The sequence below is a fragment of the Podarcis filfolensis genome, assembly GCF_964270895.1.
Source record: "Podarcis filfolensis genome assembly, chromosome: 8".
Classification (NCBI taxonomy): Eukaryota; Metazoa; Chordata; class Lepidosauria; order Squamata; family Lacertidae; genus Podarcis; species Podarcis filfolensis.
Genome location: NC_139611.1, coordinates 69,662,696 through 69,688,619, shown reverse-complemented (window position 1 = coordinate 69,688,619; position 25,924 = coordinate 69,662,696). Strand labels below are relative to the sequence as shown.

Sequence of the window (25,924 nt, the reverse complement as noted above, 5' to 3'; positions counted from 1 at the left end):
GTTCGTTTTAGAGACTCTTCTCCAGGTTTCCCTACCAGTCAAGATAAGGCAGGTAGCAACTAAAGAGCAGAGCCTGCTTTGTGGAATTCCACTGCAAGGGAAGCCACCCTGATGCCAACATTGTTATCCTGTCCAGTACCAGATAAGACATTTCTGTTCTCCCTTATTTTAAACTATATTATTTTAAGCATGCTGTAATTTATTGTATTTTAATTGTGTGTTTCGTTTTGTAAACTACTGTGGAGGTTTTCCTGAAAGGCAGCATAAAAATATTTTAAACACACCCATACCCTCTGTCGTTCTAACACCGTCCAAGGACTTAACTCTCTGAAGTAGTCAGTGGGTACAGTACAAAACAGTCTAACAGCTTGCCCACAAGGTTTGGAAAGCTGCCTGTTCACAGAATTCCCACTCGTATTCAGCTGCAAGCCAAATGCCTAGAAATGATATTCTCTTTCTAGGAAGGACTAAAGAACAACCACTTAACTCCCAACATTGAATCTTTTGCTCCCACATAAGTCAGCCAGCCCCCAAGATTCTGCTTGAAAGAGGACACAAGCAATGAACACTAGAAATACAACTAAAAACAAATGTCAAAATCTGTTACCTTTCCGTCAGAGGCAATTCTACAGTGTCACTTCGACTTATTCACCTCCTAGTAGTCCAACTGAAGGCACGCTACCCTAAATGGAAGAGGTGGTGTAGACGCTTACAGGTCTTCTTACAGAGATCCCACTTTCCTTAATTTCTACCTGAAGCTGTTCTCCCTTCCAGGCAAATGAAGTAAAGCTTGCCGGGCCCTTAATCTGTACACAATTGTTTGGAAAAAATGGCTGACAAATACAAGAAGAATGTATGGTGCCACTTAACACATCTCCATGGCAACTTAAAAACGATTAACTTTTGCTTGCCTGCTGAGCAGAGTAAAGTTGTGTTGAAAAGGCTGACTGCATTAACGGGAACAAAGGAAACTGGGGCAAGCGTCTGCAATTATGATCTCTGCTGTACCCACAGTAACGTTCATCACCCTTGGCACAGCAATGAAGGGAGTGCATCCTTTCTTAGGTCTCCTTTGCTTGGCAAGATCTTAGTGCGTTCCTGCCAGCTGGGATAGTGCCAAGGCAGAAACTCCACTCCTCTGCATTCCAGATCTCCTGATAAAGTGGAAGACTGCCTCTGGCTCACAGTCTGCCCAAGGACAGTTAACTCTTGCAGTCCTGCCACTCGGCTGCTGTATCCAAGAAACTTCCTCTCCATTATTGTAATGGTAATATTATTTATTTCCCAACTTTTCCTCAAACCGGGACTCAACACGGCTTACACTGATTAAAACAAGACAGATACAATAATAACCATTAGTGCTGTCCAGCTCCACTAGGGTTTCTTATTGTCATGTTAAATCCCAAAAGTAAAGCTTGATGATGTGGTCCAATGGTGTATATGGCAAATATTCAGAAACTCTGTGAATGTTACTCTTTACCCTTTTAATCTTTTAGGAGGTTAATGGTAAAAATGTCAGAAAACCTGACAACTACCACCTTAGGCAACTGTTTTAATTTCATCATTGTTTCCTTATAATCGCCCCTCCATCCCCTATGTAAGACTAGACAGGCCTCTGTGCAAGACAGCACAGATGATCAGATGCTGCATCAGATTTCTTCTCTTTATCACTATTGTCCAATGCCATTTCTGTGAGCTGGAAATTTTCACCATGGGCAATTAAAAATGTACAAAGATGGCTTGTGTATTACCAGAGATAAGGGTGTGTAAAGAAAATATACTGATGCGGACAAAAACCTTGTGTAAAATATTGTAAATTTGGTGTAAGGGGTTTGGTGGGTGGGATTAGAATTCAGTGGCCACAGGCCAAAAATGATTAGAACTCCATGAGGCCCAGAGCTGCCAGTGAAGGAAGGGTGTAAGGGGGCCATCAGCTGCCATAATGGGCCACTTTGAAAGATGGGTATTGAGGTGTTGGGTTGACAGACTCCCTTCTTTCTGAAAATGATCACCCGACAAAACTAGCTACATATTAAGAGAGAAGGAGGATAACTGGGATCATTTTCTGAAGGGATCCAGTGGTTCTGAAGGGATCAAATGGTTTCAAATATTCTCCTAAATGTCAGAGAAGACTATGTTCTAAATATTTAGCAAGTGCCTTGCTATGTACCAATAAATGATATGCACCACTAGATGACAGAAGCAAGGATGAAACTACATGGACTTAGTAAAATCCTTTAGTCATTCTTCAGACTTTCTGATCAGAGGTTTCTAATACTTCCCAGAAATTTCAGAATTTTCTTAAATGGAGAACCTAGTAGTTATTATACATGCAAACTCACAAGCACACACGATCAGGAACTAGGAACTAGGATCAGGAACTAGGATCACAAAGACTTACACATTGGCCCTGGACATAAAAGCCTCCACCTAGATGATACAGAAAGTTATCTACTTGCTTACTTTATGACTCCATCTTCTTGATGTTTCCTTACCTGTTAATTATTGCATTTTATATGACCTTTCACACAATGTAAAAACTACTTCTAGAAATCTAGCCCATGTTTAGCATTCACTTCCATGTTAATTGTTTCCAGAAAAAAACAACTGATTGCAATCTTGGCAACCTGGAAAATCATGGGAGTTTTGAGTTGTAAGATTCCTGCAGTTTTTAGAGATCATGCCCCACTGCTCATGTAATGAAATTTTGGCAGGTATTTTGCCATACTACATGATTAATCATAGGGGAAAAGAAGCGCATATGCACAGAAAGAGTGGGAGAGTGGCGATATTAGTTGTGACAACCACAGATACTGGTGTGAATGAAATATAGCATGACATGGTGGCATGTTGATCACAGCCACAGTTCCATAATGCAACAGGTAATACAGTATTAAAAGGAACACCAGGAACCAGGACAGAAGCACTAGCATTATAATCAGTAAAACTAACGTAATAAATCCCACACCTGAATGCCGCCTGTGTATCTGAAGTTGGTGGCTCCCGTGAGTGGAAGATGGACAGGTGGATACTCTGCTCCCTCTAGTGCTAAAGAAGCAAAAATACTCCAGAGGGTTTTTTTTACACCCAAGTCAAGTTATTGGGATGGGCTGAGAACCTAAATAGTTAAATTAAGTTCACATCTCCAGAACCCATGAGTACACGTCTTGCTTTCTAGCCATTATAATTTTAATATCTTAGCTACTGGAATATTAGCTCTTAAAGCAATAGCTGAAGCTTTGAGAGGAGTCATATGTGGATTTGTGGTAGCCCTAGCATATAGGAAATAAATGTTCTCCATAAGAACATAGTAAGAATCTGCTGGATCAGGCCAATGGCTCATCTAGTCCAGTTTCCTTTTCTCACAGTGGCCAACAAGATGCTTTTGGAAAGCAGGACCTGAGTCCCAGAGCACTCTCCCCTCCTGCTGTTTCCAGCAGCTTGCATTCGCAAGCATACTGCCTCTGAGTGTGGAGTAGCCACTGGTAGTATGCTGGGTTCCATGATCCAGAAACTGACATGGTCTGGGAAAGTATGTAGAAGTAGAGAACCATCAGCCCGTGGGTCTAATAAGGCCCATCAGGTCTTCCCATTTGGTGTGCAAGGCCATTTTGGCCAAACTACACCCACTTGCCCTACACCCAACGTCATGCAACTTCTGGTATGGGACACATATAGTCAAAAGGGGTTTGCAGCCACTTGCAAAGCCTTGTGTGAAGAACTTTGCAAGCCCCCACAATCAACTGATAGGTTTTGCAGACTGCTTAGCAAGGGGCTTCAGAAGATCTGACAATCTGCTGATCATCAGGTCTTGCGACACGCCATGCAAGAGCTCTGCAATGTGGTCTTTAATTGTCAGGTCTTATGGAGTCCATTGCAAAGCACTTTGCAAGGACTCTGCAAGACCTGACAAACAATCAAGTGTTCTTGTGGAACACTTTGCAGGCTGCACATTTTCCCAAAGGGTTGGCCCACCAGCCATGTCTGACCCATCACCCAGATTCAGTTCCCCATCTCTGGAGCAGATACTCCCTTAGAAACCCAGAATATAAATCAAGGGGCGGGGGGACAGTAACAAACAACACTGAGCACACCTTTCAATTGATACCAGATGTATTTTCACAATTAAAACAGAGCTCATTGATATGCAAAGAGCTGCATTTTTCTTGAAGCACTGCCCAGTGTGGAAGAGAAGAGACACCCCTGAACTTCTGGTTCAGAAGAGTTGACAAGCATAAGTAACTGTAGGGTCAATTCCTATGTTGGCATTCTCTAGTCTGAGCAGTTAATGGGATTATCAGGGTTGGTAAAGACAGCATAGAACAAGAAGATAGTTATGCATGGTCCTGTGCAATCCTTTTTTGGGCATGCTTCCAGCCAGGATTCCACAAATCCCCAGGAAAGAATGTTTCAGGCCCTCTGCCATCACTCACCTGCCCTTGTCAGGGCATCAACAGCACACAGATCTTCTCCCCCAAGTTATCTGAAATTGCAGACAACCCAAGAGAAGATTCAGCTTTCTCTGAAGCTCATTTGACCAGCCTTCCCCCACATGTTTGCCCAAGGACTTGGAGGACAGGAGGGAGATTTCTGCACTACTTCTGCCTACTCCAAAGTGCAGTGTAATGCAAGACACATGCACTCATGCACCCTGCCTACGTTCTCTGCATGACTGAGCCAAGCCAAGATTTACAAACTATTGCTTCAAAAGTTCACTGCAGTAATGTACAATCAATATTATGGGAAGCTGCTGTGAGGAGCCAGCCTTAATGAGAAGGATCTATGGAGAACATAAGCTGTGATATGCTTAAAGAGAGAGAAAGCACAGAGACATGGCAAAGTATTTTTGTGCTTGACATAGCTTCCACCACAACCATGACTATACTGGGAAGATTTCAAAGCATCCCATTTGATAAACATCCACAGAATCCAATACCGCAACAGAGAGTGCAAAAGACAACACGAACAAAGTATTAGCTCACTTTTTAAAAACTATGTTAAACCAAAATACATAACCCTCCATCAAAGATATGAGCACAATCTATGTTGCCAGTCCATAGCCAACTATTAACCATTTCAGGGGTGAAATGTAGTAATGCTTTGATAGGACTCTTACCTTTCGTTCCAGGGGGCTGCAAGTTGTCACCGGTCAGTGAACACCAACCAACTGGAAAGATGTCGCGAGAATCGTAACGGCACCAGTAATCAAAGGCTCCCCTCCAACCATCAAAAGTGATGAGGACCTCAGAACCCCGCACCTCACCAATGGTGGCAGGGCAGATGAAATGTGGGTTTTTCCTATCTACAGCCTCCAGTTTCATTCCCATCTTAAAGAAATTCTGGGATGGAGATGGTGGCTCCTAGGAGGGGGAAGGGACATGAAAAAAGGATCAGACACAACTCAATTAATACGCATACGTGTGCATGTACACACACGGCTCACTTTACAGACCTATTCTGCTGACTTAGCAGTGCACTCATTAGCCCTTGTTTCCCAGCAGCTGCTGCACAAGGAATTAGATAAAGGTTACTGGTGGGCTGATTTACAGAACTTAAATTGCATCACAGGCCAAGTTCAGATGCAATGTTAAACTTTGGCTTATTTTTCTTAAACCAGGTTAAATTCTACGTTCAAACAACAGTACCTTCATTCATTTTCTGCTGTCAACCTAGCTTCTCAAACTGGGAGCTTAATCCAGGAAGTTGCTAACTGCAGTTCATACACTTGTCTTTCCTAAGTCCAAGTCAAATTGCCCTGATGAAGGGTTGGTTAAGGATAACAAAGGAGAGCTGTATGGAACACTACTGGGAGAGGGGAAGCACATAGTACAGTGTAGTAGCAGGAGTAGCACTCTGTGCATCACACACTAACCTGGTTCACTGGAACCTGAGGTCCTCCAGATATTGCTGTACTACAACTCCTAACATCCCTGACCACTGGTCATGCTAGCTGGGAAAGATATGGGATCCCCAATAACTTCTAGAATGCAACATATTTACCACCCCTGCATTACAGTAACCAGGGAAAGATTACACCCAGTATAAAAACAACTAGAGTTCAATGTTATGTCTAAATGGGGACATTGAGAGTTCTGGCCCCCTACACCATCCTGTCAAACCTTGGTCCTCTGGCATACTTTGTGATGCCCTGCTGCCAACCTTTTGCTGAATTATTTTCTCCCTTTTACTCTCCACAAATATAATTTTCAATCTTGCCTTTTCACATCCCTACTTTCCATCTGTGCTCATGTTCATATTGTTCTTATCCCATCTTGCTCCTGCCCCGAAACCGATCCCACTTTGCCTTCTGACTAGACCCAATCCTTCTGTGACTTACCTCTTTGGCCAACATACCCCCCCTCCCCCACCTGTAAAGTTATTAAGTGTGCCATCCATGACACCGCCACATCAAACTTAGGGACATTCGCTTCCATTCTTTCAGAAACTTAGGGTCTTGCTATCTATATTCTCTGAACAGGAGTACTGTTAATGAGGAGGAGTGGAACAAAGCCTCAACCCCCACTCCTTCCAGGCAAATGGAGAACCAAACTCATAAGCACATCAAAGGCAGCTACATTGTCTTCAGAACAGGGAAAGATGATGGCCATACCTTGTGGAAAATCCTAACAGGTGCCATTTCTGCTCCATTCAGAGTCTTCAGGAGAAACATGGGCCAAGAAGAAGCATTCAGTCGAAACCCTGCAACAAATAGAGGTGGAGGCCATAAAAAGCGTAGCAGCAGCTTTCAGTTCTGCCATCCTTCCATCATGAAGGTACCGATGTCTTCATCATAACATTTAGCAAATGTACTGAAAATCAAGGAATATTTCTCTAAGGAAGCTTAGTTTGCACCATACTATTGGCTGGATTTTTTGTTGATGCAACTACTTGAGTACACCAAGATTTTCTAATAGGTAACATAAGCAGAACTTGGAAATAAATGCAATAGTATTTTAAGAATGTGAACTGGTCTTTTATAGTGGGCTTAATCATGACATCACAGCTAACACAACCCTCTTATTGTAATCCATTGTGGACCCATTCTGCTAGGAAATTAGAAGAACTTTCCTGAAAACTTCAGCTGTGTCACTTTTAACAGTGAACTACAGTAAAGCAAGTGATCTGCCCTGTACAGCCTCAGGCACACTTGTACAGAAGAGTGTATTACGGGTCCTTCTGCATATTTAAATCTGCTCTTAATTCAGAGATGCAGAGCCACTAGCATGGCTACCTGTGGTCAGTAACAAGTGCCTAGAGCAGGGGTGAGCAAACTTTTTCAGCAGGAGGCTGATCCACTGTCCCTCAGACCTTTGGGCGGGGGGCTGGACTATATTTTTTGGGGGGGAAATGAACGAATTCCTATGCCCCACAAATAACCCAGAGATGCATTTTAAATAAAAGCACACATTCTACTCATGTAAAAACACCAGGCAGGCCCCACAAATAACCCAGAGATGCATCTTAAATAAAAGGACGCAAACACGCTGATTCCCGGACCGTCCGTGGGCCAGATTTAGAAGGTGATTGGGCCGGATCCGGCCCCCAGGCCTTAGTTTGTCTACCCATGGCCTAGAGGAAACCAGGCAGGGAAGAAACATGAGTGGAGCACACAGTAGATACCTCTAAGTAAGCCTCCCTTCTCCAGAGCACTTCATATATTCAGATGTCATGTCGCTGTTTACTGCAATTCCAAAGCTCTTTTGATCACTTGGAATCTAGAAGACATGATTATGGCATAAATGTAGCCCTTGGGGCAAACAAGGTTTCAACTCACCTAAAGGAGGCTGCAACATCCCTCCATTCTTTTCACAGTTGCCAATAGGCTGGATTTCTGCAGAATCCACCAGACGCCAGAAGTCATTCTTATTATCACTGCCATCCAGGCGCAATCGGAGACGGGCACCTGTCAATCCCACCACAGTAGCAATACAAGTGGAAGTGGTGTTCCTGGGGTCCTGGGCTTCTAGCTTCATGCTGATCTTGAATTCATTGGAAGGTGGGGTGTACGACTGAGGAGAACAAGGCTTTCAGCGTGACTTGAGTGATACATTTTTCTTCCCTCCCAAACCTCCTCCTTATTCCCTGAATTGTTCCCAGCACCTGAATGCCAAGAGCATATTAGAACTGGATGTCACAGTAGGCAATGAAAGAGAAACAAGGGTGAGGAACAAGTGAAAGAAATTCAGTCATCAACATGGTAAAAATTCTCCTCCAAAACGTTCACTTACAGCCACTAAACCCAAAAATTCTCTTCTTTTCCCGTTATTTTTGCTTTTGAAATAAAACACCGGTGTCTTTCAAGAGAAATGGAAAGCCTTCTCTGTGGCAGCACCTATATTTCAGAATTAACATTAGGCAGGCACCTTTGCCATACTGTTCAAGATGCCTGCTAAAACCCTTTTTAGTTAAACAAGTCTATCCACTTATAATTTAATATTTTCTATTAAAATTTTGTTGATTTTATCTGTGGATTGTTGATAATTGCTTTATATTGTTTTATGTACAGTACATTGCTTAGAGAACCTTTTGATTAAGAAGTTTATGTCTATTAAAAAATCTAAATGAGCTCAAGCCAACCTGTCATGCGTTGTTAATGGTGCTTAACCCTGAGCTTGCACATCACAGCACTATGCTTATCTCCTTGATCAGGCACTCTTGGGTTCATTGGACGCTGACTTTTCTGAGTCCATCTAGCCCACTATTGCTTACTTTGACTGGCAGCAGCTTTTCATCTTGCACCTGACAAAGTGGGCTTCAGTCCACAAAATCTTATGCCATAATAAAAATTGTTGGCTGTTAAGGTGCCAAAAGGTTCTTTGGTTGTTTTTTGGGGCTATCAACATCTAGAAGGGGCAGATGGGACAAGGTCCCCCTGAAATTTTCAAGGAGGGGGCTGGGTCCCATCAGTATTTTGCATCACTTGCGCAAGCTGTGTGGTGTGCGCACAGCACATCAGCACCTCAAACACTAGTGGTGTCAGCACATCGCCAGCCCCCTAAATCGCGTGGGCAAGCTGACGCATCTGGCTATCAGACACGAGTTCTTTCAAATTATCTCCAAATTAATCCAATTTAATTGGACATGTCAAGGATCAAACCTGGGATAGTCTGCTTTCAACAATACTTAAAACTTGGCTTGGAGTCCTACTGTACTCTTGGACCTCCATTTCCTACCAACTCAATTTGCTAGTAAATCAAACCCAGGCACTATGCTACCTTCAAAATTCAAGTATTTTTGTCTAGGCTTCACCTATAAGGCCGACACTTTCATTAGAAAGCATTTTAAAATTGTAGCCAAAGATGATGCCCAAACAATCATCTCATAACTCAAGGAACTACAACAAACGTTTATTTTAACTTTAGACCTAAAGGAAACTAATATCAGCACATGCAATGATCCAGATACATACATAGTCCAAGCAGGGAGAAATCTAATGTTCCTGTTCAAACCTACCTGTGAACAAAGGTTCCTGAGCCTTTCACCAACCTTAAACGTCATGTGACTGCACCTTTATTTAAAAAGCTCTGTTCTGTTATATATTTTACAACCGGGTACCTGCATCGGTTGCTCTTCCCCCACAAAGAGAAGGCACAGGAGTTTATTCCACACTTGTCCATGAGCTGTCTAGAAGCTGACCCCTTCATCCCAACTCTTTTACAACATGGAATGCTCCATTACCTGCTTGAAGCAATGGGCAGGAGCAGGGATGGAGCATGTCTCTTTCAAGTATCTATCCCAGGCAAAGTGACCTGTGTGAAGGAGAAGAAAAAAAAGACTGCAATGGAACTTTTGAGAATAATTCTGGAAAATGACCAGTCTTTATAAGAACCTTAATGAAATACCTATAAATGTATTAGCTATTAAGCAGAGGAGCTGATCAAAATGAATTGCACAATGATAACAATTTCAAGTTCAAATGATCACAATGAATTGTTTGGGCTGAGAGTACAGAATTACCAATTGTGGTAGAGAAACTTAAATTAAGTCTAAAGCCAACCACAAAAGCTTTGTACCTGAATCCTAGTCTATGTATCTATTCATGTATTGCAGGTATCTTCAAGCTTTTCAGACCCAGGACGCACTTTTAACTCAAACAAGCATCTTTTACCATATATTTGCATGGCGCTAGCACTCCTGTTGTGACCTAGCTTGGATCAGGACACAACCCACTAGTGGGTTTCAATCCCCCAAGTTGAATACCAGTTATATCTTGCTCCATCTCCCACAGGCACACACAGCAGCTGACATACAGTATGGTTCATTTGCTTCAGTTGTAGAACTGCATGCAGCACTTTTACATTATTCTCTCAACATTCTTAAGGTTTTCTCCATGCCTTAAGAAGCCAAAGAGACCTCAAGATGACTCATACACTTAGTAGCTGACAAAGTCAGTCAGCCAAGCTGGAGAGGCCACAGCTACATGTTACAAGGAACAGGAAACTCCAGTCCAAAATAGCAGCCACGGTCAAATTCCTTCCCTTTTCCACTTTTTAATGTGAAGTCCAAATTGTTCATAACTTACTCAGGGCCCTGGCATCATTCGAACAACCTCCATATATCATTGGCTGCTGCAGCCAGTGTCAAAGAAATGAATGCCACACAGATGTCAGAACAGTGAACACAGCAACTAGATGTTAAGGATTGAGAGGGAGGGAACTTGACACACACAACTAGCTGCTAGTTTGAGCGGCACCTCTCTAAAGTCTTCCCTTTTTATTGCCCAGTACAATGAAAACAGATGTCTTCTTGGTTATTCAGATGTAACAGAACAAATATAGTACAGAGTCGTAGCGAGATCCTTTCTTTTTTATTTTAAATGCTAGGATTCTTACATGCAATCCTAAACATATTTTGTAAAAAGCGAAGTCTACCAATTTAGGGCCCTATCTTTCAAGAGAGAGCATTCAAGATTGCAGCCTTTATCTGTGTATCTTACACAGTAACTGGCCTGCAAGTGGCATAATAGCTTTTTAAACTGCTTGCACATGCCACACTACTGTAGACAGATTATGCCCACATTTCACCTGCCAGCAATTCCTAGGTAAAGAAACCAAAGAAACAAATCCCTTTTACTTTTTTACATTTAGTAATGGCCCATCTCTGGCATGGAGCACCACAGTACAACTAGAACATGTCTTTACAATGCAGAAAACCTGTTTTAGCCCACTAAACAATTAGCAGAATGCTATTTTGTTTCATGCGGTAGCCTCATGGTATTTTGATAAACTGTCCATCTTATTTTGTATAAGTCCCCTTTTTCCTAAGGACTTGTTCACACTGAGCCACATGGAGGGTGGCATACTATGAGATGAGTGCTTGATGGAAGGATTCAGTTTGTACCGTAGAACTCCCTACTGCCCACCTAGAATCCTGAAACACCCACTAGTGGGCGGTAGGGACCTGGTTGACAACCCCTGATCTATATAGTCCAGTATTGTCTACTCTGCCTGGCAACAGTTCCCTGGGATCTCAGGCAGAGGTCTTTCAAATCACCTGCTAACCAACTAATTTGATTTTTAAAAAGTCAAGGGCTTTCTTCCCCACTCAGTGATAATGGGTTTGCATTTGCTAAACTTTACTCTGTTATTCACTGATCCAAGAGTGTCCCAGGTTGGCATTAACTGTGAGTTGCTAGCCAAAAAGATTGCCTGTACAAGATAAGCTAGTGATTTCCCTCCATTTTTTCTGCCTTATTTATCACCCTTCTTATCTCAAGAGATTGTAAGACTGCAGGCAGAGGATGACTCGTGCTTTTAATTTTTGGAAAGCACCTAGATTTGAGGCAATTTAAAACTCATATTATAACTCATTCAGGCAAACTAGATTTTCACCAGGCAATAACAATCCCCTCTGTTGATAATTACCAGAGAAATAAAGGAACAAAATACTAATTCTTTATCATGGCAGTGGGATGGTACACTGGCAAAGCCAATTAGGAAAATTAGCACGGCTGGTGCAGCCATTTTAACTTGCTAATCATGTGGTCTCTAGGCCTGTTCACCTGGTAGCTTTAAACTGATTTTTGTTGGTGCTTTTATTCCTGTCAGTTGATGTTTTTTGATGCTGCCTTTATTTCCTCAGAAGCCACACATTCTGCATAAGCTGTAGGCCATATCATGCTCTTGCATGGGATTGAAAGATTGTGAATCCTCATAGGAGTTTGAGCACAGAAACACTGAAGTGTAACTCATTAAGTTTAATCACATTTATACAGAAAGGCAGCATGCATGCAGAGGTACAGTGGTAGCAGAAACACACCACAGTGATTATACTGAAAAAGGTCCCACCGTGACAGAACTACTGCCTTTGGACAAAGCAGAGTGAAGCCACGATAACCAGCAAATTAATTAGGAGCTCTTTGACTTGTCTGTGTGTTCAAAGTTAGCCACAAGTTAGCCTTTTGTCACTGAGGGATTCCGCTGCTGATATTCACTGAAATCTAGGTTTTGAACTGTGTGTGTTTCAATGCCTTGGATGCCAGACATTGATGATGATCTTGGACAGCAAGATTCCATGTTGTTGCGGAGCAACCAAAGAAAACCCCTCTTTAGGCTGGTTCAGATATGCCATGTTCCACATGATAACTGCAACATCAAATGGAGACCTCCACATGTGAACAAGCTATCCTAAATCCATCAAGTCTGAAATATTTTGTATCACTTCAGACACACTGCTTCTTGATGGAGTTACTCTGTATGTTCAGTTCCAAGTCAACCAGAGACATACATGTATGCGTGAACCAGTCCTATGTACCTGTGCTGCATGAATACTATGCATTTTCACAAACTATTTGCAGAGAAGGGCTCCACTGCAATTACAGCATAATCAGGTATGCTAATAAAGAAGATGCAAACAGATACAGAATTATCAAATAGAAGCAGCTGCTCTGTGCAAAGCTCTTTAGGACTAAAAAGCTGATATCCCTCCTTCAACTTGGATTGATTTAGGAGTAATAGCTCACTGGCTGGGTATTTGCTCTGACTGAATCCTTGGCATCTCTATTTAAAAGATTTCGGGAAAATGGTTTAGGGAAGAGCGCTGCCTGAGACCTTGAGGCCAGAAAGACCAATGATCTGACTCAATATATGACAGCGTCACATGTTCACATGGCCCATTCAAAGTTTATATTACCTTCTCTATATTCCTTCTCTTTTGTGGTCAGTAGAAAACTCACTAGCTGCTCTTCTAACAAAGGGGAACAGAAAAGAATGTGGATCTGATTCATACCTTGGTACTGAGACGGAGGTTCTGACAGGCGCCCATACTTGTGCTTTTTGCCATCTTTCCAGTCTATTGCTAAGACCAAAGAGAGAGAATAACCTCACAAAGAGCTTTTCCTTCATCAGCAAGAAATTATGCTCCATGTTGCCTACTGTTTCTTGGTCAACTGCAACCCTTCAATGTATAAGTGTCACTGTTTGGACCAAAATTCCCTTCAAACTAATTATGCTAGAAGTAAAATGAAACCAACTGCATGCTAACATATAATGAGATGTTTAAAATATTGAGTTTCAGAGGCCAACCTCAAATTAGGAGATCTGCCCTTTTCCACAAAGGTCACAACAGTCAGTGGGAAAATTTATTTTCCTTAGTCTCTGCTTATTTGTCTGATCCCTGCCAGCTGCAAAACACAGTAAAGACACTGCTGAGAACTGAAGAAAAAGCTCCATGCCCATGTCCAAATGGCCAAGTCACAATCCTTCTGATGTGACAGGATGCAAGCTGATGAAAACAGGATGCCACCTTGCTGTATCTAGTTTGTAACCCTACACTCCTCCTCCCTGTGCAGCCTCTGGTAATTCACACAGAAATAGGAGAGTGGTGTGTCAGGGGGTGGGGAGAGAAGAGAATTAAGAGAATTTTGGGGCCCAGGAGACTTAAGTAATTTATCATGGGGGACAACAACAAAATCACAAGTGAGGCCTTGATCAATCAATATAGCCAACACAAACTTCTGAGCACTTGATGAAGATGCTGAAACATTAACAGAAGTTTCATTGTGAGCCAAATAGCAAACTGGATTGCCAGGAGAGTTGTGGAAACTGACTGTCATCTAGAAACATGAAAAAGTGATTGAAATGCTAGTAATGCAGGTGCAAAATCAGGGGAAATGGGGGGGGGATAAAATTGGAAAAACAGCTTCTATTTCAACTGTTTTCCTTATAAACAGTTGAGACACCTTAAAGACTACCACATTTATTATGATTTACATCACATATCCTCCAACCTTGTTAATACAAAATATACAGCGCACATTAGTGAATAGCACTATCAAGTTATTTTCATTCCCCGCTTTTATCTGAGCCTGAGCGCCACATTCTTTCATGGGCAACCTTCTGAGTGCCGCATACCAGTGGCGTTTGGGGTCAGATGCAATAATGAGCAGAGCAATGGATGGGACTTTTAGGGTTACATTCCAGCCATACAAAAGTCAGAGATTTCTACACAAATACACACCCCTCCATCCTTCTTCCAGGCAAGCAAGAGGAGTTATCACAATTCAAGGACAGATTCCAACCAGCAAAGGCATTCAAGGAGGGTGTGACCTGTGGGAGAGTGTGCGGCCTGGGAAAAGTCCCAAGGGCCAAACAGAGACAGGCCTAGAAACTGCAATGGGCCCCTGGGTTAAGGTTCCGCACTCCTGCACTTAGCAGTAAATGAGGGCCAAAGTGGAAGCAATATTTGTCATATGATATTCCCTTGTGAAGCTGATTTTTCTTCAACAAGTAGTGGGGGGCGGGGGCGGCTGGGGGGACTAACCCCACCAGGTCTGCTATTGGCACCAATGGATGTTTTCCTCCCACTATGAACAGCAGGTATAGTGGGGAAGGCAATTACTATCAGACCATGTCAGGGACAATAACTTAGCCCCTCCTCCCATGCCATGTTCCCAAACCAGCTCACTCTCTAACCACACTAGCTGTTTTTTAAAGAAATAAAAGTCAACCTGGGAGACCAGGGTTCAAATCCCCACTCAGCCATGAAGCTCACTGGGTGACCTTGGGCTAGTCACCATCTCTTAGCCTAACCTACCTCACAGAGTTGTTGTGAGGATGAAATGGGGTGCAGGATAACTATGTACATCACTTTGAGATCTTTGGAAGATAACGGTGGTATATGAATGTAATAAATATATAAATAAACCGCATAATGGCAAACAACATTTGTTTTGGCCCAAAGGGTTGTGGGGAGAAGTTCCTTTTCTAAAGTAACAAGAAATAATTCAAAAGTGATTCTGATATTTATATGGTAGAATTGTAAGTTGTGGGGCCAGGGGCCATAATTATTAAAAATGCATATAAATAAATATTTACATAAACATGCCTTAATGATACTTGTTGTTCCATCTCCTCGCTCTTAAGTCAATAGGACTTACTTCAGAGTAAACACAAATAGGATTGCTAAACACTCTCTAGGATTCCTTAGAGAGTGGAATCTAATTTTTCATCAAATTTTTATATAGACAAAGCTTTGTTAGGGTCCAGTAGATGAAAAAAAGGAGAAAAACAGGGAGCTAAAGACACTCAGGAAGTGTACGACAGCTACTGCTAAAATAGTTCCATTACAGAAAACAAATACACCTTCAACTGCTTTCTAGAAAGCCAATTGCACTGATAGGAAACGGCCTGGCTAAAAGCACAGGTGCTGCTTTTGAAGCATATTGCATAATATTCATAACCAGAGGTCACAACGGTAGCAGTGGCTGGAGGATACAGATTCCATGAAGAAAATAATCAGCTGAACAGAAGGCTGAAATCAAAGACCAGACAACCACGCTGCAGACTAATCAACCAGCATCACTATTATCAAGTTCTCCAGCTGCCTCTCAGCATGCTCACATGGGCTTCTGTTTTCCTCCATTTACTTTCACACTATTAAAAGGACAAGTGGTGCTAGAGAGGGACTAACTTCTGCAAGATGAACAACTAGAGGTGCAAAAACAATTTGAAAGAAGTGGGGTGGCGGAGAAAGAAGGAGTAGCAGCACTGTAAATCAGACAAGGAATTGCCTGGAACAACCCTTGCACTTTGTATGGCATATATGAATAGAAAGCAGAACCAGATACGACCTTCTTAGCTGGATTTCTTTCCTTCTCTCCTTTATGTCAAAATTGCTAGTCAACTGCTCAGAGTCAGGGAGAAAAAGGCTAATTCAGCTGCAAAGAAAAATCTGCCTTAAATGCATATGCCACAGACACAATCACGATTTGCCTTGCAGTCGGAGAAAATATTATAGTCACTAGAGAAAAGTGCCATGAGGTAGGCTGGTTGTTGGTTTCATGCCTCATTAAAGGGAAGGATGCATCTGCCAACACAGCACCGGCTTGCACCATGCTGGGAGTATAAGCAGATGGTGCCAAAGCAGCAACACAGGCTCAGAAGAGCTTCCTTCAGCTGGCCTAGCTGTAAACAGAATGGCAAGCTAGGCTCCCTTAAAAAGTAATTATGGGCAGAAAGTTCATTTGTGTGTGCAGAAAAGTGGAGTCTATGCTGATGGAAGCCAAAACACTTCCTATCACGAAGCAACATAGTCAAACTAAGTGCAGTATCAGCTACAACTACATTGCAACGTCAGTGGCCAAGGCAGCATACAAAATAAACATAGAAGGCAGACCCCTGTCCAACTTAAGCTTGACCAAGCCATTACTTCCTTAGATATATACCAGTGAGCAGTGCAATCCAAACCCTCCTGGTGTTGAATGGGGTGGATGAGGATACTGCATAGTCTCTCCTCTGTTAAGTCTCCACTGGAGAGGAGGAGTGACACTGGGGTTTGCTGGGGGTGGTGGTGCTGAAGAGGGAGCTCAGCCACAGTGCAGACCCAACTTGCCCACTCAGATGGCAAGCTACTGCCAGGTATTCTCCTGCAAGAGGCAGCCAGCGGAAAGGGAGTATTGAAAGGTGGGGTGCCAACAGCTGTGGATCAGAAAATCAGAAAGTAGTGCCTCCACCTTCCACCCATGCCAAGGATGTGCTAGTTAATCCCCTGCTCTGTCCCACAATCAGGATTAAAATTGTTCATTAAGTGCTTCTGAGGTCTATGGGAGTATGTTTACAAAAGACTGAGTCCTCTCCAGGGAGTACAAGTTGTCCCGAAACGCTTTTTTACTCAAATCGCACTCACCCACCACTGCCATCACTAATGTGGTCACCTGATAGGCACCAGGGTGGGGTTAAATCCTGTGCTAGCAGGGTGTCCCTGTTCCCAACACTGTGTATCCAATCTGAGCAGATTTTAAGCCTGCTCATTAGTTGATGAGGAGGTTAAATCCTACCTGATTCAGGAAGGGGTTGGCATTGCAATCCCCTGCTAAGAGTTTCTCCTCATTATTTTTGCAAAGGTTTCCATGCAAACTTTCATGGGATCCCATGCTAAAATGAAGGGAACACTCACCCTTTAATGGGAGATTCTGAGGGGCCCCCCCTTATCTGATTCAGCAACAGGTGCGCATCAGGATCCCATGCTGAAATTGAGACTTTTTCTATCATTGTTTTAGCAAGGGATTCCATTCAACCCCTGGCTAAGATGAGGTAAGAAACCCTCCCCTTTAGTAGCACTTTGCGAGGCGCTTTGAGGTCCCAGCTTCAAGTACCTTACACATGATGTCAGGTGGCTGACAAGTGGGAGGCCCTATCCACTTGCCAAATTTGGTCCACCAGGGTGATCCTGGTAAGGATTTGGCCCATGAAGCTACAAAGGTTCCCCACTCACGCCATACACACCTCAATCTTGGAAGGGGCTATATGCTGTGTGCACACTACTTGCTCACTAAGAACTGCTCCATTTGCAGCTCAAAAGAACTATTCAAATAATGAAAATGAAAAGTCCAAAAAGTTCAGTAAGAATTCAAGGTAACATTTCCCCTTCAGCTGTGTACTACTCAAGTAATAATAATAATAATTTTTTATTTATACCCCGCCCTCCCCAGCCAAGGCCGGGCTTAGAGCGGCTTACAAGCAATAATAAAAACAAGATGAATGATTACAACTTAAGTCTCAGTGTAATGATAGTTCTTTGTGCATCCATCCCCAGCTCCTAATGTCAGGTTGCCAAACTGTGTCGTACTTGTTTATCATCATGTACAAAAGTTTGGTTTTGAAGACATCTGTACGCATCTGAAGAAAAACAACTCATCACACTGGGATGACAAAGATGGCTGAGAGGTTGTGCTAACATCTGAATGAAATGCTCCATTATAAATGTAGAAATAAGGCTTTTGACAATGAGATCTGCCCAGCCTATGCTGTGAATATTCTTTGGGAAGATAGACATTTGTTACATATCCCATATTACATATTGTCTTTCACAATAAAGTTGAAAATCCCTTGGAGATTTACTTCAGAGTGGGCCCCACTGCACTGAGACATATACATGCATTCATCTTGCATAATGAATCACGGTGTAATAAATTTTGTCTGGTCTGAAGCAGCCCTGAACACACTCACAAAAGAAAAAGGATGAATTTATGTACAGATCTGTTGGTGTGAAAGAAGAAAACAAAATGGGATATGCATGTCTGTTAATTTTATTTCTCCACAGAAATCTGAGGTAGTTTTATGGACCTGGTTTCCAAATATTGTCCATAATTTTGCTTGTCCAGATGGTTGAAAAAGCATCTGTAGCTTTCATCTCTGGCTCCAGTTACATGGGCTTTCCTTGTTTGAGGATTACTGCTTACCTTTCTGAGGGCTTGGTTTCCGCATTATATTGCCTCTTACAGGTCCTCACCCTGGAACTGGCTCCGCTTCTCTAATCTGAATTTATCTGGGGGGGGGGGGGAAAGAGATGAAATATTACAGCCTCTTAGGAACTTCATGATATTTTTGCAACCAGTATACAGGAAAATAAGAAACCTCAGCTCCATGATTTCCTAAATTAACCTGATTTGGATCTATTATAGTCTGCTTTCAGGCCTGGTTTTGGAACAGAAAGTGCGAAGGTTATCCTAATGGATTATCTGTGCCAAGAGATGGATAGAGAACTGCTACTCTACTATACTTTGAGATCTTTTGATACCATCAGCCATGGTACCCTTCTGGGTTTCCTGGCTTTGATGGGAACACGCAACACCACTCTTCATTGGTTCCATTCGTATTGGGACAGATGGATCTAGAAAGTGGAGACTGCAGATAGCCGTTTTACCCCAGGTCCTTTGGCCTGGGGGAAACCACAAGGCTCCTTTTAGTTAGAAGAGGGGGATGGCATATCAAGAGTGATTATGTTTTCTAACCAACGCATATCTCAAAAATATTGTGGCCAACTTAAAAATAATTTATTCTGTTAAAAATAAATCATTATTGTAATATACTGTAACTCCCTCTTTTTCTAAGAGTTGAGTTCATTGCAATAATGCTTTCAAGTTATGAGTGCCAGAAATGCAGCTTTGCAACAAAAAGTTGAGATTTGCATGATTTCCAGTGAGACTTCAAGGTGTGTAATAAAAATAAACTGACAACTTTATGAAACAGTCAAGGGACCAACTCACTAATGAGTTCAACAACTGCTTTCACCATAAACATCAAACTTTAAGTTTACAGGTATAATTGATAGCATAATAAATTCAGAAGAACATCCTATGTCTGCTTTTTTATATTTGACCCCAAAAAAGGTTTTGCTCTTGACCTTTGTTTAAGAAGCAAACAAACCTGATAGTTACAATAATTAGGAGAACAAAATAAATAAAGCTAGCACAATTACAGTCACCAGCCATTTGGGTTTTATTACACAAAATATTTTTGTGCCCACTCAGTTGATCTTTGTTAGAGATATTTACAACCTGCTGCTGTGCTAATTTATTCAGAAATAAAAGTCATGCTAAGTCCCAGAGGACTTACTCCCATCCCAGGCAAGGTCCTAGTGTGGAACCGCCAATTTTTTAAAATTAAAATGAACAGAATGCTAACTAATCGTAAAGTTATCTTGTACTAAATTAAAATTAATTGTGGCAGGGAAACAGTTGTTTCCCCCCTGCAAGAGATGAAAATGATTTGAAAGATGGCTTGCAACTTAAACATGTGCAATCATTTTACTTTTGTGTTGTTTGAAAAACCTGCTTTGCAAGAGGTAACCATGAGATAACTATAGTGTGGATATAATATAGAAAGTGTTACCGCTCTCAAAAACTACTCCTGATTCTAGCCTTTGGCCAAAACACCCCTGCCCCACATCACCTTCCTCAAGTGTTCTTACAGTTTTTCCAAAAAATAAGCAGAATGTGTACATAGAGACCAAGTCCCATAGTAAACACCCCTCTATATTGCAGGCAACCCATCTTTACTGCAGGGAATATTTACCTTCCAGTAAGCTCTTCTGAGCTGAAAAACATCCATGCACATGGAGCCTACTTTCTGGCTACTGGCCTCCTCTTAAAAGAGCAAAACAGCAGGGGATACTGGAAGGGCAGAACAGGGCAAAGACCTTCTGGCAGTCAGCCCAGAAAGGATCTGAGCTAACAGGAATGCCAGGAGGCAGTGACCAGGGAGCATAAGTTCCCTGTCTACTGAGAAGTCACCTGGCTGCGTGTTCTTCAAGCTGGAGCCAAGCCTGCTAAGCAGGAGATGGCAGGAGATAGGCCTAAGCTACTGCAAAAAGGGGAGACATTTCTGAATATACAGGCAAAAGAAGAATCCTAGACCTGTAAGTCAGCTGAAGACGATTACAAGGCATATGAAGGAAGTTCTTGGCTTGTCTCTAAAAGTCTTATCTTTAATGTCACGGAATATACTGTGAGAGACCAAGCATAAATCATAGGACTAAGAAGCTTCTAAGAGAACTGGTTTCCTACATCAGCAATTGGTATGTGTACTCACAGGATCAACTCTTTAACCCCCACCTCCCCAAACATTTATTTACATCCTTCTAAACACTGAAGGCATCATTAACACTCTGGGAAAAACGCTACACTATGCTCTCAGCATGTTCAACAGGAGAGCAGCAAACATTTCCAGCAATTTATAAACCAGAGTAGTTCCTCAGATAGCGTTATCACAAAGGAGTGGGAGTCTCTTGTAGTATCTGGCACAGTGTCAGATGTTCCAACCATAGAACAGACTGTATTTTTGAATGGGAGAAGAGCTAACAGCCACATATACTTGCATGGTTACAGTGACATGCCAGAAAAACCACAGCATGAAAGGATTCTGGACTGCTTTGCTGCTGTAGATGCAAGAGCAAACTAGAGCAGGAGCCAACATTTTGGGTGAATGTAGAAGTGCCAACTTTAGCAAAGTAGAGGGAGTAACCTCAGAGGGTTTGTGCGAATTTATATTTCTGATGTCTAACAGGCACCATGATCACTGACCATTTTCAGTAATAGTGTAGAAATAATTAAGAGAGTTAAAAGTCACTAAGTTCTAAAGTTGATATACTGCCTCTCCTGCATATACTGTTGCACAGTTATAAATATCCTGTGAGAACAGGTCTTACAACTTTGCCTTGTTCTGAGATGAAGAAAAGTGTTTCCCCATGTTCCCTTATCAAACAAGAACAATAAAATGACAATTGTGGAAATTCTCACTCTGAGTATGGAGATTATGGAGCCATTTTTCAACAGTTGTTCTCAATGCAGGTTACAAATAAAGAAAAACAAGTAACTTTTAAAATTACAGAATAGTAGTGGGGCATTATAAAAGTTGCAGACGAAAAACAGAGAGGTGATGCTGAAACAACACTGTAGTTATAAAAGGCTTGCCAAAAGAGAAAGAACTTGGCAACTTGTTTTAAAAGGGCCAATCTCCTGAATCTGTTATGCTGAATTTAGCAACTGATATCATAGTTTGGAAGCCACCAGTGAAAACAATTTTTCAGTGCCGGCCACAACACTAATAGGTTATGAGAATGCCAATAGGTTTTCCCTCCTAGAACTCAAAGAGGAGGAACATAAGGAAGAAGGTACTCCCAAAGCACTAAGCACCTCTGGAAAGTCCATCATAAGGATATATACAAACCAGAAAGGTGGCCTTCACCAGCATCTCAAATGGCTGATCTTGACAGAGGAAACCACATCCACTTCCTATGATACAAAAAGACAAAAAACAATTGATGGTCAAATATACCATTACAACAGCCTTGCTTTTAACAAGTCAATCTAATATTTCTTTCAGCTTCCCTTTCTGGGTAAGAGTGGGAAGCTTGCGGGCTGGGTTCCATAAGTGGCATAGGGACTGTAAGTGGCCATAGGATAAAATGTCTCTCTCTCACACACACACACACTCTCTGGTGGTGCTATATTGCTCTAGTCAGCAGATCAAAGGCAAAACTACCCCTAAGGCACAAGTGGCAGCACATTGTAAAGTGATACATTTACATTTTTTGAACTTGGCTTGTGAACTATAGGATACAGGGCCAAAATAGATGCACCATGCAACATTTATTGTTTGCCCTTGTGTGTCCTTTTGCTAGAGGAAACAAGCCAACAGCCAGTTCGGGGAAGCTAAGCTGAATCAGGACTGTGGCAAGAGAAGAGGGTTTTTTTTAGTTTAGTTTTTTTAAAGAATTGTACCTTCACATCTGCTCCCATTGGTACCAATGTAAGCTTTCCTCCCATTGTGGGTTGATGGAATTCCAACCAGGATTTCAACTGGGGCCAACCCCCTCCATTGGCCCAACCTGGTTACTACCCACTTGAACCTATTGACAATCAATTTCATTGAGTGACTGACTACCAATTCTCCTGTTACGAGCAAGGAACAAAAAGTTCTCGCTATGCACTTCTTCCATACCATGTATAATGGTATATTTGCAAGAAAATACCAACACAAAGTTTCATTTTACAAGAAGCATATTTCAATTGCACTTTCCAACGGAACCTTCCTTCAAAGAGCTCCTCCATACTTCTGTTTGCCACATCGCTTTCCTCTTTTTGCCACTGAGCTGAAACAAATGGCAAGCTCTTGTGCAGATTCGGGAGGCTCTTGTGAGATCTTGTGGGACTGTCCAAGATCTTGTAAGAGTCTCCCAGAGCCTGGTAAGCAAGTTTGAGAATTTCAAAAGCTCTTTAGTTTTTAAGCTATCTGTGTTGGATGCATTTTCAGCTGCCCAGTTGCCAAGCACATAAAGCTGCAATCGCGCAAGTTAAACGTGTGCAAGATGTGAGTCAACTGTATTTTAAAATCAACGCCTCTAGGCATAAATCAACTTTCTTGCCATAAGTAAACTTGGTCAGTTTCCAAGTATCGCGGATAGAGGGGTAACATTTCCATATTCTAGAAAAGCTTAAGCCCAAACACTTTTCTTCAGAAAAATTACCCACAGGTAAAACCACAGCTTTTCTTTGAACCTCCAAGGGATGACAATTTCACAATTATTCTAGAGTTGATGGACCTTTAAGTAGCTTTTGCTAATGCTTATCTTAAACTGGTCTTCATTTAAAAGTATTTCTTATAGTACTGTATCTGGTAAACTAGAAGAACAATTTTCCTTCCTCTTTCTTAATGGACGGTTGCACATTTTTATTTATTTATTACCCCACCTTTCTTCCACATATAACACAATGCAGCATATATAAGGTTCCCAGGCAGTCTCCCTTCCAGACACTGCCTAGACCCAGGCCTGCATAGCTTCACAAGGCAGCTGCATCACATGCCTTCAGGCCAAGTGTACATTTATTCTTATAAAAAGGCATGTAGAATTTGGAAGGGGAAAGCAGTGGAGGGGGGCAGTTTTAAGTGGCAAAATTACCAGCAGGGAAAGGGTGATTATTCTCCAGACAAAATTGCAGACTTTTGAGGATGCTTTTTAGTTAGCTTAAAAAAAATATTTTAAAAAATTGGGCGTTGGTACATACATATGTTACATTTCTACTCTGTGCCAAATGTTTCCCAAAACACAATCTTTACTATGTCACATATTGGCTACTGTGCATCTGTACATCAAAAGATGATTCGGTAGCATGTTACATATCCTAACATTTCAGTTATAATCTACTGAACAACACAATATATTTGCCTTGTTTGCAGGTAATGCTGAGCCAAAAAAACAATGAGTGATAAGCTAATATCAAACCTTGGTTACAGCCAGTGTTTGAAACTCCCATTGTTCTAGGCGCATTTTGCGACAGGGAATTTCATCAGCACAAGCAGTTTCTGAGCTCTGGGCACAGTACTGCACATAAGATTTCAGATTAAAACTGCAGTGTGGAAGGAAAGGAGGACCTTTTTCTCCCTCCCCACCTTCAGCTAATTTCTGAAGACTGGAGAAGAGACCCTCTTAAGAATATTAGGGGGGTGGGCAGGGGAAGAACTAGACCATGTGAAAAATGAACACAATATTTTAGCTACAGTTCATTCATTTTCAGCTTTGTATTCTTGTTATAAAAAGAGCACGCCTAGACATTCTGTTGTTGCACCCTTAACATAGGTTTAAGGTGCCATTCAGCTCCTAGCTTTCATATCTCAATTTCTAACACTGGTTACAGCACATGGTTTGTTTGGAATGAGACAAACCTAGGTTCACACACAATGCTAAGTCAGGTCATAGCTTAGCTGTGGGGAGCACAGCAGCAGCAGGACCTGGGGAGGATAGAAGTAGATGAGATTTTTGTTCTGGGTACCCACAAGCTTGCTTGCATTTGCTAAGCCATAGTTTGGCTTACAGTTAATATGCGAACTGGGCCACTATAATCTGTATAGCTTCCATTTCAGCAACATGAAATTGCCTCATTTAGATGGCTAGGTCCCTCCTTGTTTTCCTGAATACATGTGTTTAGCCAAGATTTTAATCCTTTAGAGGAGAGACTACATACATCCTTTTCTGACAGGCTAGACAAGATTCTAGAGTTTACTGATGAGTGAACAATCACCATGACAGACCAAGCATCAATAATCAAAGCAACAGCTACAGCAAGCCTATCAACTGACTGCAGTATGCAGACAAGTACAGTACAGGACTTTTTGCAGGTAGCATTTAATATAATTCATCCTCACTCCTAAAATGATTGTGGAAAGCAAGTCTCATTTAGTTCAGAGATTTGACTAGTGATGTGCTTAGAAAGTTCATTTTGAACTTGAACCCATTTCCCAGAAGGGAATACGGCAGTTTATCAAAATGTCTGCCATTTTTTTTGTTTTGTTTTTTAAGTTGTAACTTGTAACATAGAACTACACTCAAAGTAGAAAGATGAATCCCCTTAAGTTGATTTGTGCATTTGGTTTTCAAAACTGCAAGAATGACAGATATATACTGACAACCAAAGCAATATATAAACACATTAGAGACCAAATGATATATATTTATATTCCACATTTGTTCATAACACAATACACTATGCTCTTTCCTAAATTCTATAAACTATCCTGATGCCATATACTTCATACAGAAACTTTTTATATATTAAACTTCTTTCATTCCAACAGAACATGCATCCCCACCTGACAATATGTTTAGGATCTGAATGTGAGACATTGCTAAGAGAGGACATCTGGATAATAGTGGAGGATGGAAAAAGTTCAGACTAAGTTCGTCTATCAATAATTCAACACATTTCAAAACAACAATAATTAAAACCAATCTGGTAATAAAATCCACAAATGAGCTCATATCCACATGTGACAGCCTCAGTCACTTTTACAGATTCAAAGCAATCAAGGGGAAACAGTGAAGCAAATGAAAAAGTGCAGGTAACACCCAAGTCCCAACACAATATTGAGTTATTCTGGAATAAAGTAGAAGTATATGGGGGGGTGTTAGTCCAAAGTGTGTGTTTAACAGCCTCCTGTAAACTTTTATTTTGAAAGAGCCAAAAGACTGATAAGGGACGATTCCCAGGTAAAGGAGATAAAGAAGGGAAGGGAAGGGCATGGGTGAAAGATATCAAAACATTGGATCACAACTTGAAAGGCAGTCTTCTTAAATAAGGAAAAGCAGTCAGCATGCATGCTGTTTCCAACAACTATCCTGCCAGATGCCTCTAGGAAGCCTTCAGCAG

General features: G+C 41.7%; 1 protein-coding gene and 1 long non-coding RNA gene across 9 annotated transcripts in view; one reads left to right on the top strand and one right to left on the bottom strand.

The window, feature by feature from the left end:
* The window catches only part of LOC310769239, a 526,120-nt gene that overhangs the window by 60,651 nt on the left and 439,545 nt on the right, over positions 1–25,924 (top strand). The window lies entirely within an intron of this gene.
* The window catches only part of SCMH1 (Scm polycomb group protein homolog 1), a 43,022-nt gene that overhangs the window by 15,928 nt on the left and 1,170 nt on the right, over positions 1–25,924 (bottom strand). For 2 of the 8 annotated variants that reach the window (XM_083627194.1, XM_083627198.1), the window contains exons 2-8: positions 21,948–22,012; positions 18,680–18,765; positions 13,228–13,296; positions 9,679–9,749; positions 7,775–8,009; positions 6,611–6,699; positions 5,117–5,360 (exon numbers count right to left, since the gene is read on the bottom strand). In XM_083627194.1, the coding sequence (XP_083483320.1) occupies positions 5,117–5,360; positions 6,611–6,699; positions 7,775–8,009; positions 9,679–9,749; positions 13,228–13,296; positions 18,680–18,704 (733 nt within the window). In that variant the 5' untranslated portion in view covers positions 18,705–18,765; positions 21,948–22,012. Of the gene's footprint in view, positions 1–5,116; positions 5,361–6,610; positions 6,700–7,620; positions 8,441–8,504; positions 9,750–13,227; positions 13,297–18,679; positions 18,766–21,947; positions 22,013–25,924 lie in introns of all 8 variants that reach the window. The other 6 variants (XM_083627196.1, XM_083627199.1, XM_083627195.1 and 3 more) reach the window with 5 other exon arrangements.